Source organism: Ictidomys tridecemlineatus, chromosome 6 (assembly GCF_052094955.1).
Source record: "Ictidomys tridecemlineatus isolate mIctTri1 chromosome 6, mIctTri1.hap1, whole genome shotgun sequence".
In the NCBI taxonomy this organism is placed as follows: domain Eukaryota; kingdom Metazoa; phylum Chordata; class Mammalia; order Rodentia; family Sciuridae; genus Ictidomys; species Ictidomys tridecemlineatus.
In genome coordinates, this window is record NC_135482.1 from 198,128,125 (window position 1) to 198,147,090 (window position 18,966).

The 18,966-nt window shown below is 41.8% G+C and overlaps 1 protein-coding gene and 1 long non-coding RNA gene across 9 annotated transcripts in view; one reads left to right on the forward strand and one right to left on the reverse strand.

Annotated features, from left to right (window-relative positions):
* The window catches only part of LOC110598614 (uncharacterized), a 41,676-nt gene extending 34,010 nt beyond the window's left edge, over positions 1-7,666 (reverse strand). Inside the window, exons 1-2 of the long non-coding RNA XR_013423539.1 lie at positions 7,524-7,666; positions 4,543-4,626 (exon numbers count right to left, since the gene is read on the reverse strand). This is a non-coding gene — a long non-coding RNA (uncharacterized LOC110598614). The remainder of the gene's footprint in view (positions 1-4,542; positions 4,627-7,523) is intronic.
* Positions 1-18,966, forward strand: part of Arhgef7 (Rho guanine nucleotide exchange factor 7) — a 130,123-nt gene that overhangs the window by 21,904 nt on the left and 89,253 nt on the right. For 6 of the 8 annotated variants that reach the window (XR_013423536.1, XR_013423537.1, XM_078016342.1 and 3 more), the window contains exon 2: positions 7,920-8,006. The exons of 1 other annotated variant lie outside the window; for it this stretch is intronic. Coding sequence is in view for 4 of the 7 variants with exons in the window: in XM_078016342.1 (XP_077872468.1) it covers positions 7,920-8,006 (87 nt within the window). In the remaining 3 variants the exon portion in view is untranslated. Of the gene's footprint in view, positions 1-7,717; positions 7,839-7,919; positions 8,007-18,966 lie in introns of those variants that run through there. One more of the 8 variants, XM_078016347.1, reaches the window with a different exon arrangement.

Consider the following 18,966-nt stretch of genomic DNA (forward strand, 5'->3'; position numbering starts at 1 on the left):
CAGTGACTACCATGTAATTGAATATTAGACAAGTCATTAAACACTAAGTAGGCTTTTAGAGGTGAATTTAGGATTTCAAACCCAGCACTGCATTTTGGTATCCTAGAGATTTTACTTTAATGTAACCTAGAGATTGTATAGAGTTGTTGGTCCATTTTGTGGAAGCACTGTAGTCCATTTAATCTGCTTTCTAAATGATTTCCTATCTTTGGAATTATATGCTACTCTATTTTCAGCTGCCACCAGGAAGCTCTGCAAGTTAGGGTCGCAGCAAACAGATGGCCCCCAAACAGAGGCTGGAGTGAGTAATGAGACCATGTATGAAGTGAGGGCAGGGACAAGTAGAACCCCTGAGTTGGGGCAGTTTCCTGGAAGCCATTATGCCCCCAAATGTGCAGGGTCTGGTGGGGAGAAGCAGGAAATTACCAGAGCTAGGAAAGCTGTAGCTGCAGGAGGGGCTTCCTAATGGGAGCTGTTGTCAGTAGAGGAACATGGTTGGCTTTCTGGGTGGAGGCTCTGATGTGCAGTGTTTAGTATCTCTGAGGTATAAATACTTCCATTGTGGCTGATTTCAAGCTGCAAGGTGATGTTACTGAAAGCAGAGTAGGGGTGAGACACAGCCAGCTCTGTGAACCTATACCAGCACACAGTCTGTGCCACTTAGCAGGAGGTGCCCCTCCTTCCCAGCCATGGTCTCCTAATGGCTGAAACCCAAGGCCACAGTGCAGGGAGCCTGGGTTATGTGGCCCTCCAAGAGCAGCCTCCCAGAGCAAAGTGCACTAATGACGTATGCAGCATGTCATTCTGAGCAGTCATGTCACCACTAAGTAACAGACCAACCTGAATTGTTTTCTATTACCTTTCCACTTGAAGGTTATCTCAATTTCTCTGTGATAAGTGACTTTGGTGTTCCATGTTGGTTAGGTTACTTGGTTGACTATTTAACAAGAGGTGCTTGTGGGTTGCCACTAGAGAGCAGATGTCTAATGGGGAGTTGAACTGTGCCCAAATAGGTCATCATGTGATAGGTGCCATAGCCAGAATGCAGGTTCTCAAAGCAGTTGATTCTCTCCAGCTGGTTGATGAGGCTGTCGATGACAAAGACCTGGGGACCTTTGTTCTGTGGTAAGGAAGTTGTTATTCTAGTGGGAGAAACACCACTTTCTTACTTTCAGTTGGCATATACCACTAGTTCTTGAAGTCTGGTCCTGGTATCATTAATATCTCCCATGAACTTGGAAGAAATTCAGATTCTTGGGTTCCACCTAAAGCTGTTCCTCTAGTTGCTTCTGATGTTATTCCACACCAGTGGTTCTCAAATCCCACTGGAGATTGGAAGCAGGTGGGGGATTTCACACACACACACACAAGACTGCAGTGAGAGCCACTGGGAACCAGGGCTGGTGGAGAGTTAGATGGAACTCTGGTGGTTCTGTTGTCTTCATTATGGTTGCTAAGGCAGCACCAGGCCTGCTCATTCATTTACCTTGCTGATGCTGCCTGTCCTTACTTCTCAAGCAGTTTGTCCTCAAACTATTTGGTACAGGTGATTGAGTCCAGGGGCACTTACCACGGAGCAACATACCTAGCCCCTTGTTATTTTGAGACACTATCTTACTACGTTGCTTAGGGCTTCGCTAACTTGCTGAGGCTTGCCTTGAATTTGTGATCCTCTTGCCTCAGCCTCCTGAGCTGCTGGGATTGCAGGTGTATGCCATTGTGCGTGGCTCTCACTCTTTTTAAACACTTTCCAAGTTTTACTGGAAGAAGGCAGCTGCCTTAATTAGCGCTTTGCAGTGACTCTGGGTGGAGTCAACTGTTCCTGGGCAGCTGTTGAATGCAGAAGGCAGCTGCAAAGGTTTCTAGAATTTGATCCTAGCATTGCTTTGAGATTATGTGGCCAATTTTCACACAAGACACACCATTCCTCAAATATTAAGCATAATTTTATATTTCTAGGGGAAACTGCAATTGTTTGGAAAGCAGTCTTGGTCTGATTTTTAATGAAAAAACCTGGAGTTTATTATCAATGGAGAGTTTGGACAGAACTTCTGGGAAGTTGGGCAGAGTTGGTGGTCACTTGAGTCCTAGAGGTACATGGAGGACAGCCCTTCCTTTCAGTTGTGAAGGCTTTGCCAATGATATGAATGCTCTTATGTGGCATTTTGTGGATGAGTTTCCATCACTTTTGGGCAAATACTTGCTGGAATTTAGGGTTTAAGTTTAACTTGGCAAGAAACTGCCCGTTCTTCAGGTAAAACAGTATGCTGTCAAGTCATGTATGAGAGTTCCAACTGTTTTCAGTCTTACCAAGAGTGGATATTGTCTGCATTTTCCACATGCCCCATTCTGGTGGGTGTATAGTTTTAGCTGTGATTTTAATTTGCATTTCTGGGATAACTAATAATGTGCTCCCTGTACATCTTCTTTGATAAAGGACAGGACTTCTACCTGTCTTGTTCTGTATCATAATATTCCACTGTTTTTCAATGTAGCTTTACTCATGAGTTAAGGTACCCTTGACTAGGTACCTTTCTTGAACACTCCATAGACTTCTAATATGTCACACTTTGACAGGATCTTGCTATGAGCTCAACTCATGAGCTCAAGTGATGTCCTACCTTAGCCTCCTCACTAGATAACAGATGCACACCATCACGCCCAGCTTAAAATGTCACATAATTGAATATGCAGTTCCACTAGCTTTTTCATCTACCAGGCTCAAGATCACATTTGGTGCTGGATAAGCCTCTAGCCCTACCCTGTCAGTAGTACTTCCATGGTTCCAAGTGTGCCTCTGTGTGGCTGCACCTGCACCTGCATGTGTATTCTTGCCTCACTGAGGTCAGAGACCTTGTCTCACTCTGCGTTGCATTCCTAGTGCTTGTAACATGATCTGCTATGGAGTCAGGGCTCAAGAAATATTGCTGATAATTTGTAATACATTTGATTCTCCCAACATCTCAATGAGAAAGCCTGTTAGCCTCATTTCTTAAGGTGGAGAATAGGTATTATAAAATTATCTATTATACTTAGGTTTTGCTGGGTATTTTTTTTAAGGGTAAGGATCCAGAAGGGTCAAATGACTTGTCCTAGATGACATATTAGAGAGCCAGGCACTACTTATTTACTATAAAGTTTGAATCTTTAATATAAGTTTTCCAAACAGGTTTGTTCTTTGAAGTAGCAAGCTATATGCACCCAGATCTGCATACAGGAAGACTTTAAGAGCTTTGTGGGCACTGCATAGTTTCCAGGGAGTCAATTTCCAGACCCTTGGCCTGCATATACTTATCTGCAGCTGACTGGTGTGAGATGGTGCCTGTGGTGTTTTGTCTCCTCTTCATAATAGCCTTCTCTCACTTTGCACATAAAGGCAGACCTTTCACCCACTTTGTTGTCCTCTTAAGGTGTGATGCTGCAAGATGGAAAACCTAAAGGCCACGTAACAAAGGGATAACTAGACATATCCAGGGTTCTGAGGTGTCAGTGATGGTTTTGCATCTCTAGGGTCTCCACTACTTAGTTTTCACATAAACTGAAGGAGACTCTAGTCAAGTTATTAAATAATGATTTAAAAACATTTATGATAGGTCATATCTGGACTTTGGCCATGCAATTCAGAAAGCTTCAGCTTTATTTTATTTTTAGGTGTTGGGAATGAACTCATATGCTAATAAGCATGTATTCTGTGTGGGCAGTGTGCTCACCACTGAGCTATACCTGAGCTCCTAATTCAGAAGGCTTCAATGAATTAAGTTACATCACAAAATTACTTTCATATCCACGTGCTTATCTTTGTGAACAAAATTTCTCATGTGTGTAAAAAAGCCCCAGTCAGGAAAGCACTGATGTTAGACCACATCTCATTCTAGCAGAAAAGAATAATTGTCCTTGGGCAAATGAATTAATTAAAAGAGGAAGCCCCATATTTCTCATTAAGATACACATTTCCAATTGTTTTGCTTTTTATAGTTAATAATTATCAAAAACTATAGTATACCATTTCTATCATTTGTGTACTCATGATAGTTAAGTCAGAAGAAAAATCTTAACAATGAGGTCCACTCGGCTGAAAAATCTTAAGTGTAGAATAAATTCTTGTTATTGTGGTAGCTCTGTTCCATAGTTATCTCAATCACTGTATTCTCCATGACTGAGACATTGCTTCTAGGGGAGACACAGTATTACATTTGTCTAAGAGTCTGGTGACAATACTTTGTCAATCAATCAATACATAGCCTTGTTTTATGTTTTGTTTAAAGATGGCTATTATGTATTACAAACAGCTGTAGAGAAGATATTTCTTTATAATAAACACAGTTTCAAATACAGCATATATAATATGCTCTACCATGGTTGTATTAGTTGAACTCTTCCACTGAGTCATATACACACACCATACATATACAGAATGCTCATAAAGACAGTAAGCAAAGCACTGTGAACACATACTATATAATATGAAATGCAAATAAAGTTCTGAAAAAAGCACTGAGCAAGTTAGGCATTTAAAACTGTATAAAAATGCTAACAGCTTACTGTAGATGGAACTGCAGGAGGTGTGGTTTAACCTGAAGACCTTGGCTTGCCTGTGAAGACCAAATGGTGGACTGGTGGAACTTACTGTGGAGAGAGGAAACATCAAGGAGATGGTATGTTGTGATCCAGCAGTTCTATATTTTGCATCTTTCCCCCTAAAATTGGCTAGAAAAACTGCTTCAGCTTTGTTTGCCTGGCTTTTCTCCTCAAATCTTTTAAGCATTTCTGAATAAGGGACAAATGCAGTGGAGGTGAGGCGCTTAAATGTGAGACTGCATTCAAGCATAGGGTCACATTCTTCCATGTCACTGAAAAGTTTTTCCAGGGCAGAATTCCACTGATATTTTGGCTGCTGTAAGAGGAATAATTCTTGGAGTCATGGGCTGACTGTCATCACTGTCTTGACTTTCATCACTGATTCTGATACCATCTTTTGCCATCTCATCCAGATCTTTGTTGGTGGGTTCTACTGCCTTCTCTGCCAAAATTTCCTCCACATCTTCTTCCCTCATGTCATTGAAACCCTCTCCACTTATTTGTTGTGTAGTACGCATTATGTTTTTGACATGTTTTTTATATTTCCTGTAACACCTTCAAAGCCTTCAACAGTTTTCACACAATTTGGCCAAACAGTTTCCCAGCAGTTATTGATAACAGTCTGTTTGATGTTATCCCCAGCTGTGCCAACATAATCAATAACATTGTGGATAGTCACTGATTTCCAGTAATTTAACATAGTGGCTTCTTGGTTGGCAGCAAGTGTCTCACAAGCTTTACTGTACAGCTCTCTCATGTACTGTGCTTTGAAAGCTTTTATTATGCCTTGATTGAGGGGCTAGATGAGAGATGTAGTATTTGGGGGCATGAAAAGAACTTCCACATTGGGGTGGGTATTTTCTAGTTCTTCATGGCAATGAACTGGGGCATTATCCAAAATTAATAAAACCCTAAAGGCAAAGTTTCTTGCTCTGGAGACAGCATTCTACTTCTGGGACAAAGCAATTGTGGAATATTTCAGATGCCATGCATGCTTTTTGGTTCCATCTCCAGTGGACTGGCATACAGTTCAAGTTCTTCCCTTTAAGTGCACCATTAGGTGCTTGCATTTAAAGTCGCCCTTAGCATTGATGCATAGCAGCAAGGTTGTATGATCTTTGAGTATTTTAGAATCAGGATCCTGGGAAGCTTTCTGCATCACGTTCATCAAGTTCCTTTGCCAACATTCTTGTAAAAAGCCAATCTCATCGGCATTGAAAACGTGCTCTTCAACATAACCCTTTTCATGTATAATACTCAATGGTACTTTTTAAATTCTTCTGCAGCTTCCTGGTGTGCAGAACCATCCTGGACTGCAAGTTTAAAGTTTTTCATGCTGTATCGTCTTTTGAAACATGGAAGCCAGCCTCTACTAGCTGAGAAGGGTTTAACATGTTCCTGACCCTGGGTTACGTGACTGTAAATTTCTTTGGCTTTCAGCCTCACAACAATGCTTCCCACTATACTTTTTTTTATTTGATCATCATCTCATGAATCCACAAATTTAGCTGCTTTTCCATCTTTTCCATGGCTTCTTCATGTACTACAGATGTTACTTTAGCGCTCTCTGGAGCAGCCTCACTCACAGACCTGCGAATATCTTCTTCCTTTTTCTGGATGTATCATATTGTTGACTCATTAATAATGAACTCACGGCCAACAGCACTATAACTCATGCCAGAACGGAGCTTACTTAGCACACAAATTTTTTCTGTAAGACGCATCACAACTTTCTTAGGCTTAGGAATGCTAGGCAGCACTTTAGCACTACTCTTGGAGGCCATTTAAAACAGTAAAATCACCAAATGAAGGTACAAAAATCAAAAAACGTTTCCTAGACTGAGTAAAGGATATTGTTTATAGTGTAAATGATATTGTTTATAGAGAACAAACAAGAAAGCAGAGCATGGCCTTCTTCAAGTCCCACTGGGACATGCACACAAATTGATTAGAGTTTCTTACTGCTCTGCACTTGTCCATAAATGCCTGAGAATGTGCCATGAGTATTTGTTTTGTGATTACATATGTATGGGTGTCTTGCAAAAAAAGATGCTGTGATCATTAAGGCTTTAAAGCATAAAGATACATTAGCATACAGTTCTGTGGGATGAATAGAATAGGAATGACTTAAAGGAGAAAATGATGTTTGCCTTTGAAAGAAGAGTTTTTTCATAAATTTCTTAAGATGGAGAATGGGTATCATATCTCTACTATAATTAAGATTCCATTGGGTATTTTTTTAAAAAGGTATAACCTGAATTTTAAAATGCTGTTATCAGAATGTTGGAAATTATATCCTTTCCAAATATTTAAAATGACGGCAAGAAAATTCAGATGTCAACTACATATGTGATGTATATTCCTAGAAAATTCTTCCAGGGTAGAGAGAAGCACAGTGCATGAGGTGGCGGCTTTGGTTTTGGTGTTCTACTCTTCACTTTCACTGACAAATCTGTTCAGCGTGGAGGGAAACGTGTTAGCCTCGTCTCCTAGGGCTTTTCAAACCTCACTTTTCCTCTTATGGCATCGATGAACGCCCTGGTTTTGATTGGTAATTTTGAGAGGCCCAAACACTCCGCAGCGTGTGCACAGGACTCGTGAGCAGCCCGATGGAGTGAGTGCCGTGATTTCTCCCCCCAGGGCAGCGGCTCCACACGCTGCAAGTCTGGACGGTGTGTAAGTGTAAATAGCAACGGAAAGGTTCTGATTTAAAAATGACCCTTAGGTCTGAAAAGGAGCCGCCGCCGGGACGTCTCGGGCTCCCCCGCGGCCCGGGTCGGCCGGGCGCCGCCTCCGCTCGGCGCCCCGCAGCGGCCTCCGCTCCGCGGGCGTCTCGGCGCCGCCGGGCGGTGGCCTAGGCGGCTGTTGGGGCTAATCGCCCACGAAGCGCACGGCCTACCTTGGGGAAAGAGGACATCGCACTTTAGCCCAACGCGCGTAATTACCTTGCTAACCGTTTCGAGTGAGGCAGGAGACTAAAATCGCACTCTCCATGAGCCCAGGTGAGAAAGCAGGGGCGTCGGGGATGCTCGGCCGCCGCGGCCGTTCCCCCGGCTCCCTCTGGGCGGGCGGCACGCCGGCCCGGGAGCAGGCGCTGGGGGCCGGCCGAGAGCGGCGGCGCGGCGGGCCAGGACCCGGCGCCGGCCGGAAGAGGCCCCTGTGGCGGCGGGGCGCGGCCTGACGGCGTCACTTCCAGCGCCGGCCCACTTCCGGGTGAGGGCAGGGACGGAGATTGGTGCCTCCCGCAGGAAGGAAAGAGGGTGAGCGGAGCGGCGGCCGGGAGGCTCGGGGCCGCGCGGCCCGCCCGCCGCCGCGCTCAGCGCCCGCGCTGTGTGTTGCAGGTCTACCCGGAGCCTCGGAGCGAGAGTGAGTGCCTGAGCAACATCCGCGAGTTCCTGCGAGCCTGCGGGGCCTCCCTGCGCCTGGAGGTGAGCGCGGCGGCGGGCGGGCGGGGCGGGGCCGGGCGGCGGGAGAGGCGGGTCGCGAGGTCCGCTGGGCGCGGGAGGTCGAGGTGGAACCGGGAGGATGGGGGGTGAGGGCTCGTGAGGGTCCGGAATGTGGAGTGTCCCGAGGACCAGGGATGGGGGTCGTGAGGGCCCAAGGCGGCCGCGGGAGGGTCGGGGATGGGCATGGCTCGTGGAGGGGGTGGTGAGGGCCCACGGTGGCCGCGGGGCGGTCGGCGGTGGGGGTCTGAAGGGTCAGGGTGCGCGCGGCAGGGCCGACTGCGGGGCCGTGGGGCCCTGTGTCAGGGCTCGGAGGACCAGGGTGGGGGCGTGAGGGGCGGACACGGGGACCGTGAGGTCACGCTCGCGGATGAAAGCCAAAGGTCAGCGTCCAGCGATGGGGGTCCATGAGGGTCGGGGTCGGAGACGAGGTTCGTGAATGGCCGGGTGCTTGTGGGAAGGCCGGGTGCGGGCTTCGTGAGGTTGGGAGCCAGCGACGTGGAGTTGTGGCCACCTGCCGGGCTGAGCTCTTGGTCGAGGGATTCTCTAGGACCCACGTCCACGTGTGGCTTGGTTCTCAGCGGTGATCTGGCTGAAATGAAGCGGACCTCAAACCCTGCCGGCCTCGCGCTTTTCTCTGCCTTTTCTTTCTCAGGCCAGTCATTAAGTGGCTTTACTGGATTCCTGATATTTCATGTTTAAGTTAGACAACTCTTATGGACCTGGGTTTGGGTTTCAAAACGTGAAATCTAGCTTGGCCTTCCTTGGGAGCAGCAGGTTGATAGAATTGCTGTCCTTTTTGCTGCTTACCATGCTTATTAGGTTGTTTTTTTATCTGAGAAATGAGGTAGGTTAACACAAGCTCCCAGATATCAGCACATGTATGAAAACATATCTGATTACCAAACAGATGATTTTCTTTCCTGAAAGTCTCTTATAGTAGGTTTCTGGGGGGAAAAAACGTAGAAGCCATCAATTAATTTCCTTATTTGAAATTAGACACATAGGAATTTATGGGGATTAAAGTATTTATTTATTATGTGGCGCTGAGGATTGAACCCAGTGCCTCAGGCCTCAACCACTGAGCTACAAACCCCAGCCCCAAAGTACTACTGTTTTTGTTAATGATTGTAAAAAATGTATTTTACCTTTGATGTGGGTAGTAAATATTACAAATAAGTGAAATAAGTGAGAAGTACTTAGGGGAGATCTCAAAAATCCCTATGGCTCTTTAAGAGGGAGAAAGACATTGTTTGAATAGATCTTCCCATTCTTGTATCTGCCTTGTCTTTCATGGTTAAATTTCCTTATTAGGTTGTGATAACATGCTTTGTTAGTGGCAGTTTTTACTTTACTTTGACCTTTGCTGTAACATTTTATTATCCTCTTCAGACTACTGTTTTGTGTGTGTTACCATATTTTAAAACCTGCTTGCTTATTGAGATCATAACTTCAATATGAGACTTAAAGGAAGTTGAATGTTAAACCCTCATTTTAGTTTCCCAAAGGTTCCTGTTGATATGTGATGTGGTGCCTGTTTTTTATTTTTATTTTTTAAAATATTTTTTTAGTTGTTGATGGACCTTCATTTAATTTATTTGTATGTGGTGCTGAGAATTGAACCCAGTGCGTCACACATGCTAGGCAAGCGCATTACCATTGAGCCACAATCCCAGCCCTGGTACCTGGGTTTTTGGTTGTTTTTTTTTTTTTTTAGTTTTCAGACACAACATCTTTGTATGTGGTGCTGAGGATCAAACCCAGGCCGCTCGCATGCCAGGTGAGCGCGCTACTGCTTGAGCCACATCCCCAGCCCTGGTACCTGTTTTTAATGTTACAAATGTATATAAAGGGGCTGAAGAAGAATTTGTTAACTGACATGTCCCAGTCACCTACAGCAATGTTTGGCATAGAATAGGCCTTTGATAGGTATTTGTTATTGATCAAATAAGTTTGAGGTTGATAGCAATAGCTTTCTTTTTAAATGAAAAAGTCAATCGACTTATTTTGTCTCTTCCAGTCAATTTAAAGTTCAGCAGAGGCAATACTAACATTCTTTCAAATTCAATACATTACGCTTAAAACTCCTAATTACCTGAGATAATAAAAGCAAAAACGGTAAAAAGCACATGAAAAATTGCGTAATTGCGATGATGTTTTGGAAGTTCTCAAAGAAGGAACTCTGTCTAGCTCCAACTTGGGCTTCCCATTCTTGAGGAGATGGGCATGTTCTAAGAGGTCCTGTCTCCCATACAGAGCAGTACTTAGGAGAGCAGGGCTCTATGATCTTGACATGTGTTCTAGGATTTACACTTTCCATTTCTACCAAATTTTGAAGGGAGAGAGACTGAAAACATATACAAAATAAAATATATTTTTTTTGTTCTAATTAATATCAGGGTCCTTTTCAGGAGTTATTTTAGTCTGAATTGTCTTTGGACTATTTTTTGTATGTATATTTTCTAGTTTATTGCCGGTTTAAACTTGCCTAATAATTTCTTGAAAAGAGAATTTCACTGAAAGTGATTGTTGCTAGATCAGTTTCTTTAATGCATGAACATGTTAATTAGCTGAAAAATATCAGATGTCCTCCAATGGGTTGTTCTGATTATGAAAGGAGTTTTATAATTTAAAGGAATATTGTGCAGTTTGCATTTATTGTTAAACTTTGAGAAGTAGTGTACATTTTAAGATGAAAAAAATTTGTATTTGTATTTTTTTATTTTAAAATTGGGCAATTCTGTGCCAGAAAGCAATGCATACAACTTAGTTGACCTCATTATTTTCTTATAACTTTTTATTTGTTACTTAGCTTGTCTTTTTTGAAACTTTTTTGTGTAGGACAGAAAAACTGGACACAGCAATGCCAGTTTCCTTCCATTTGTATTTTAAAAAAACAACCAAAATGATGATGATGAGTTAGAGTTTATGAAGTGACTAAGGCTAGTCAAGCAAATCATAGATCATTTCTTCACATCAAGAGAAATCTGGAGTAGAATCTGTTTTCCAAGGTTTTGCTGTGTTACTTCCCGAACTCTTACTCAGTGTTGCAGCCATGAGGCTGTGTGTGCTTCAGATGATCACAGAGCATTGGCTGTTACAGTTTTCTGGTGATACAGTGTTCTGTAGTTAAGCATCTGTAATCTACTGAGGCAGGTGAGCTGTAACTGTCAGAAGCAGAGGCTGCCTTCCCAGGAAAGCTGAATTTGGTTAAAACATTGTATGTGTAGCATGTTTGACTGCTTTTCATTCCAAGACCCAAAGTTAAGAACATATGATTCCATTTGACTATTTGGTGGATTATTATCTTATGCCCAAACCAGTGTAATCTCAAGGATATTATCAGGAAAGTATTATGTAATATAATATAGCTGTTATATTATATATTATTTTGGTTGTTGAAGAAAAATGTCTGTTTTTCTCACTAGTTATATTCACACATTCAGAGATAGTGTAATACCGTTTTTTAGTTATTGATTTTGAAAAGTTGACAGGAAAGATGGATGTTAGCATTGTTATAAATGCAGTATTTCAGTTTATTGACTTTTCAAGCTACTCAAAAGTTCAAATTGTAGTTACGAAGTGAGAGCTGAACTTGACTTGTACTGACACCCCCACCCCTCCAGTTTTCCTGGCACTGTTCTCTGCCCAGCTGGGTTAGGCCATCCTGAAAGGCAAGAGGTGATTGGTTGCCTCAGCAAGGGGACTCTCGGCAGATAATTTAATGTTGCCCAAGCTTTTCTGCTTAAGAACTGATTATGGATTCCCATACAATGTTACCACGATTGCTTTGGAAAAGAAAATACTTCGGGTAAAACTTAGGGTTGTCAAGAAGAAATATAGGGAATCTGTCTAATGCAAGTGGGCCTTTTCTGGAATTGGCATGTTTGACCTGGTAGGATGTTAACTCTCTCTCATTGACCTCTCCACCTACTTGGCACACTACCTAATACTCAAGTTACCTGTTGCTTTAGGATTTTTTTAAACTATATTTTTAGTTCTAGATGGACACAATATCTTTATTTATTTTTATGTGGTACTGAATCCAGTGCCTCACCCATGCGAGGCAGGTGCTCTACCGCTGAGCTACAGCCCAGCCCTGGGAATTTTTTTTTTTTTAAATCAATTTAACTGTTCTTGTAAAACAGTGCAAGTAATTCAAAGTTACAGATGGTTTAGAATAAATTTGTTCTTTTCTCACCCTTATTCTTGGGAAATTTTACTTAGTTTTTTGATCTTAGATTATTAGTATGAAATGTAGACCAGCTATTATATAAAGTTTGCTTTACAACTAGCTTCTTACTGTTAATATATATATATATATATATATATATATATATACACACACACACACACATATATTTTATTTTTAAGATTTATATATGGCTACATGTATTTATGAGTACAGTGTGATGTTGTATATGAACGCATGTAGAATAATTAAGTTAATCATATATTCATTGTCATATACTTATTTCTTTGTGGTGAGAATGTTTAAAATTTCTTTTAGCAATCCTGACATATAGCAGTAATGCATATTTATTAACTATAGTCACCATATTGTGCAGTAGTAGGTCACTAGAACTTATTCCTCCTCACTGAAACTTTGTACTCTTTGACCAGCATCTCCTCTTTCACCTAGCCTTTAACAGCCCCTAGTAACTGCCAATTCTTCCCTGAGTTAGACTCTTTTAGGTTTTACATGTAAGTGATATCATGCAGTGTCTTTTTGTGCCTGGCTTATTTGCTTACTATGATGTCCTTTAGGTTCATCCATGTAGTTGCAAATGGCAGAATTTCCTCCTTTTTTTGAGACTGGATAGTATTTTATTGTATATAGGTATCATATTTTCTTTCTCCATCCATTGACGCATATTTAGGTTATTTCTGTGTCTTGGCTTTTGTGAATGATGCAGCAGTGTACGTGTGAGTGCAGGTGTCTCTTCAACATACTGATTTCATTTCCTTTGGATATATATGCAGTAGTAGAATGGCTGTATCATGGTAATTTTAATTTTAGGTTTTTGAGGAATCCATACTGATTTTCATAATGGTTGCTGTGGGTTATATTCCCATCAACTGAGCACAAATATTCCCTTTTTTCCACATTGTCACACCACTTATCTTTTGTCTCTTTGATTATAGACACTCTGACAAATAGGTGTGAGGTTTTACTTTGCATTTCCCTGTTATATCTGTTTGCCATTTATGTATAGTTTTAGATATGTTTATTTGGGTGTTTTACTCATTTTTTGATTGGGTTTTCTGGTTATTGAGTTGTTTCACTGTGTGAGTATCTTATATTTTGGATCTTAGCCCTTTGTCAAATATGTGGTTTGCAAATACTGTTTGCCACTGTCGCGGTTCTCTCTTTACTCTGTGGTTGTTTCATTCACTGTAGAGAAGCTTTTTTAAAGACCTACCTCTAGATTTGTTCTTTTTGCTCAGGATTGCTTTAGCTATTTGAGGTCTTATATGGTTTTGTATGAATTTTAGGAATTTTTTTTTCTATTTCTGTGAGGAATGCCATTGGAATTTTGATAGGGATTTCACTGAATCTTTAGTTGGCTTTGGGTAGCATGGATGTTTTAATATTTTTTCACTACATAAACATAGTATGTCTTTCTATTTATTTATATTGTTTTCAGCTTTACCACTTTAGTTTTCAATATACAGACTTCTGTCTTGGTCAAATTTATTTGTAAATTTTTTGATGCTATTGTAAGTAAGATCGTGTTCTTCATTTGTTTTTCAGATCGTTTATTATTACTATATAGATGAGTTGCTAAGTTTCACATGTTGATTTTGTATTCTGTAACTTTACTGTATATTTTTTGGTGGAGTCTTTAGGATTTCCTGTATGTGGGAGCTTGCCATTAACAAACAGAGGTGTTCTTTCTTTCCTACTCCTTGGATGCTTTTTTCTTGGCTAATTGCTTGTCTAGTATCCCAGTAGGATGTTGAATAGAAGTGGTGTGGGTGGGCGTGCATTTCTTTTTTCTGATTGCAGAAGGAAGAGCTGTTTGGCTAGCACTTTGGCTTCAGGTTTTTTCCCCTGCCCTACAGGGGTGGTCTCACTCATGTCATAGATTTAAATCTTTGCCAACTCTGATGTTTTGCTTGTTTTTACCAAGTTTGCATCTTTTAGCTACTTTCTTAAACTTCTTCACTTCTGTCATCATCTACAATAATTGGTAGCTTCTCAGAGTAATTTTTCACAGAAAACTAAAATCAGTCACTTCATAAGAATTGTGAAGCAGACTTGTAGTGCTGTGGGTGCCAAATGGTAGGTCAGAGCACTTGCAGCTGGCTGTTGTAGTGTTGGTCTTCAGCAAACTCTGGGGACTTTCAGGGTCATTGTTTGCCTTTAGTAGTTGTCCATGAATGCCAGGATTGGCTTCAGCAGGAGTGGGCAATTAGTGCAGTGGCCCTGAGCTCCTTCACAGGTTGCTATTCTGCTCTGCCACTTGCTAACTGTGCCACCTGTGAAATGGGGAAATAATACCTGCCCTTTGTGTTGTGAGAATAAGTAAACTAATATAAAGCACCTTGAAGAGTACTCTTCAGGTTTGAGATGCTAAATAGAAATTAGCTATTATTGTAATCACTATCATTCTTTTTTGTTTGAATCATGTTGTGTATTTTGTTTTTAAGTATTTTTCTAGTAATTCATATATATTATAAAAAGTTCAGAAATAGAGAAATGTAAGGAAAAAATGAAAAATTATATAATGCTACCATTTGGATATAATCAGTGTTAAAATGAATAGTTATCGTTTATTTTTTTCCCATTGCACATATGTAAATATAGTTTTAAAATACACATGACCTCATAGTATACATAATGTTTTGTAGCGCTTTAACTTGATTGTGTGACTGATTTGGCATGTTGAATATTTGTCTATTAATTTTAATGCTGCCTCTTGATTAATAATCCCCAATTTTGAATGTTGAGGTAGTTTTAAGTTTTCACTACTGTGAACAGTGAAGTTTGTGATGGACATTTCTTTACCAAAACCTTTGTCTTTTATTAGTTTTATAGGGTAGATTTCCTGATGGGACACTGTAGGGTCAAAAGTAGAAACTTTTACAGGCTTTGAACACCTGCTACCATAGTGTCTGGAGAAATTTTGTCACTTTGCCTTGCCACAAGCAATATATGAGAATGTTTATTCCAAGGCTGCCCTGTGCCTGCCTGTGCCTGCCTGTACCTGTCTCTCAGGGAGTAAAACCTCTTGCCTTGCTTGTACAAACATTTCTGGGTACATGGTAAACTCAAGTGTTTTCTGCATTGGATTTAGTGGAGGAGGATGTGAAATAGAAGCTGTTAGAATAGGAATTAAGAGTTGAAATTTGCAATGCTTCCTTCCAGCTTGGCACAAGTTCCTGGGTGAGGGGCTGACAGGGTGACGCTGGGCTGCTCTGCACAAGTGGAGCTCTGGCTGATTTTCCTTTGTGCTGCTGCTGGTTTTTTCATCTTCTGCCCTTAAAGCTGAAGAGTTGGGAAGGAGTGAAGATGGCTGTCCAGCTGTGTAATGAGCTGGAGGGATTGAGAGTGAGGTTTTGGATAAGGAATGACATTATCTGTTCCTAAATCACCATTTCTTCTCAATACTTCTGAAGGACAGAATCTTTTGCTTACTGTGTGGCTTTGCTTAATGCTCTATTCTTTTCTATATATTTTTGCCAAAGTTACAATTGAGATTTTGCCCCAAATAATAATTAAAAACACTGTTGGAAGAATTGAAACATGGAGGTTGTTTACACTGAAACTTAGTCAAAACTTGTTGATGCAGAATTAATTGACATACAACCAGAAGTGAGTCTGCTCTCTTCTAGGACTGAGATGCCCCACCCAGGTGTTATCTTCATCCTGGATTCAGATAGGTGTGTGATTAAGCCATTGACTGCAACTTTGCTTTGAAGGTTGAGGCCACACATCATTCTTTATTTAAGTTGGACTCATTCTGTGCTGTTATCTTGGTAGGCTTGATTAGGAAACCATATTTATTAGCTGACTTATTGAATAAACTCTTAAGTGAGTTTATTCATGCCCATGCCAGAACTTCACTTAAGGAAGTTGAATTGAATTAATTGATGAGAGTGTCATCTGGAAGAAGAATTGAGCAGTAGTAGTTCACTTTGTAGGTACTTAAAAGCAAAACCATTTCTACTTAGACATTGTAATTGTGTTTTAATTTTGCCAGGCAGTAGTATCCAGGGCTGCTGTCTGTATTCTCTCTTGGTGTTTTACCAAGCTTGTGTAGGGTGAGCAAATATTATCAACTCTGTATCCACTGTTTTTTGTGTAGGTGACTAGACTTCTCCCTTGATTTCAGATCTCTGGGATGTCTGTTTGTCTAGATAAGTGCTATCCAATAGAAATATGTGGGTCAAACACATGCTTTTTTATTTTCTTGTAGCTGTGTTAAAAAAGTAAAAAGGAACTTGAAGCTCTTTTTAGTAATGCATTCTGTTCTAAGCCATTATATCCATAAAATTATTATTTCAATGTGATTATATAAACATGTTAGTGAAAAATTTTGTTTTCTTTTATCACAACTAATTGTTCAGATCTGATGTGTGTGTGTTACAGTCACAGTACATCTCGGTTTGAAGTATCCATATTGTGGGTGCTCAATAGCCCTGGTGGTTGAGAGAGGCCACAGTGGAGTCTAGGTCATGCGAGAGGTGGGCAGGGGTGAGGAGTAGGGAATGAAGCCAGCATTTGCTGAGAAAAGCTGTGTGCCCAGTCTGCCTGAGGTGTCCATGTGCATTTGCTTGATCCTCACAGTGCTCTGAAGGAAAGGAGCAGTTCCCAATTCCTCAGATTAGGAGGTTGATATCCAGAGTGGAATTCTTTTTCTGCACCTAATAGCTATGTTGCCCCTGGGCCTTGTTTTCTTCTTTTTAAGTAAGTAGAAACTTGGTGAGAAATGACCAGTAGCTACCAGAGCAGTGTTAAAGGTTGATTGAAGTAGTCTGATACTCAATAATTGTTGATTGTCCTTAGCATTTTAGCTGTCTTAGTGCTTGTGTGTGCCAGATGTGGATAGGCACTGTGGGCCGGGGGGTTGGGGGGTGAGGATGGCTGGAGTCTCTGGCAAGGTTAAATCTGGTGAAGGAGATGAACTGCAGGATTTATGCATAGGTAATGAGAAAACAAGTGCTTCTTGAGGGTAAGACTTAAATACTGAAGAGCTTCAGATGGTTTGGGTCTGAGTGAGGGCTTCTTGGACGTGGTGGTCCTGCATCCTCCAGGAGGGCAGAGGAGCACACCGTGGGCACAGTGAACTTGTGTGGATGAGAGCAGAGGACTCAGGGGAAAGGCTGGAGGGTTGTTAGATTAATGCCTTCTGAGGGTGGTAGGAATCTAGGAATGTAGTCTGAACTGGGGAGAGCTTGCTGATGTAGGTGTGGTGTGGTTGGATGTCCGGTTGAAAGAGAAAGTTTGAAGGAAGAAGTGTGTGGGGCAGGGAGGAGCATGGAGCTAGTCCTGTGCCTTCTCCATGCTGGGTGTGCAGGCTGTTGCTCCTCTCTCTGGCAGAGCCAGCCATATGCCCTGAGTAAATAAACATCTGGTTCGTTTTTAGGTCGGCACATGGATGACATTCATTAAACACCATGGTAGTTAGGTCCTCCTTATTGTCAGATAGTCATGAGGAAGTACTGTGGGGAGATGGGCTTTGTGGTCAAGTAGTGTGACATGCTCTCTTGGCTGCATGTATATGAGCTTAGAAGGGGCCAAGGGCACAGTGCCATCAGGTTGTGCTTTATGATGTCATCTGTCCAGGAAGACATATACACATCTTGAAAGATGAATTGTATTTACAGCCTCAGGTAGAAGTGTAGTTTTCCTGCCTCCCTCTTGACCCCAAAGGCAAGCTTTTTTTGGTATTTCTCTTGGTCTCTCCTTCCCTGTTTCTACATAGTATTTGTCCACTGTTTTTTTTATTATTAATTTTAGTTATTAATTGTCTAAGATGAAGTTATAGCTCTATAGGTTTCCCTTTGTCAACATCCCCTTCCTCCAGTCCAGGAGAATGTTTCAGTTTCTTTTTCCTGGGAGTATGACATGAAACCCCTTGGTGCCATGCCAGTTAGCCAGTGTCTTACGTATAGATGACTCTGTGATGGTGAGCTATCACAAGTGTGAGAGACACACTTGAAGCCCTGCCTCCCTGAAGCACCGGTGTGTGCCAGTGTGCTCATGGACTCGCCTTTTTCAGAAATTGAGTCACCCTAGCAGTACTCTCATGTGTCATCCTCTAGCAACTTCCTCTGTTTGATAGCAGGACCACACACAGGAGCCAGAATGAATGAAAAGTATTCAAGAGACAAAATGTTGGAACCACCTTTTCCTTGGGAAACCTGATGAAGTAAAAGTGAGGTGGAACAGGTGTGAATATTCTCTGAGGCACATGTGGAATTCTGGTAGGGGTACAAGCGGTCAGAGTACTCTCTTTCTGACCTGCTGGTCTCTTGCGTTGGGTGGAGGAGGGTCTGAGGCTGGTCCTAGCTCCCCTGGCTCTTCTTTCCTGCTGGTGATAGGGAAACCTGCAGGGCTGAAATGGTAGGAGAACCAAGCTGCAAGGTCCACCTTCACCCGGACCTGCTTCTGGGCTGCGGCCCTTTCTGCTAACCACTGTGGTGAGTGATATCTGTTCTAGCTTCAGCACAGTGGGGTTATGGAGTGAGATCCCCTCCATCCCTGCTCTGCTGTCCAGTCACCCAGCTCTGTTACCATTCAAGCTCAGAGAATCCCCACCTGCCATGGAAGGTCTCAAGCAGTTCTTGCTACCTATAGGATAAACATGACTTTTCTCCTTATCTTTTTTTTTTTTATTTATATATAACAGCGGAATGCATTACAATTCTTATTACATATATAGAGCTCAATTTTTTCTATCTCTAGTTGTATACATAGTATATTCACATCCATTCG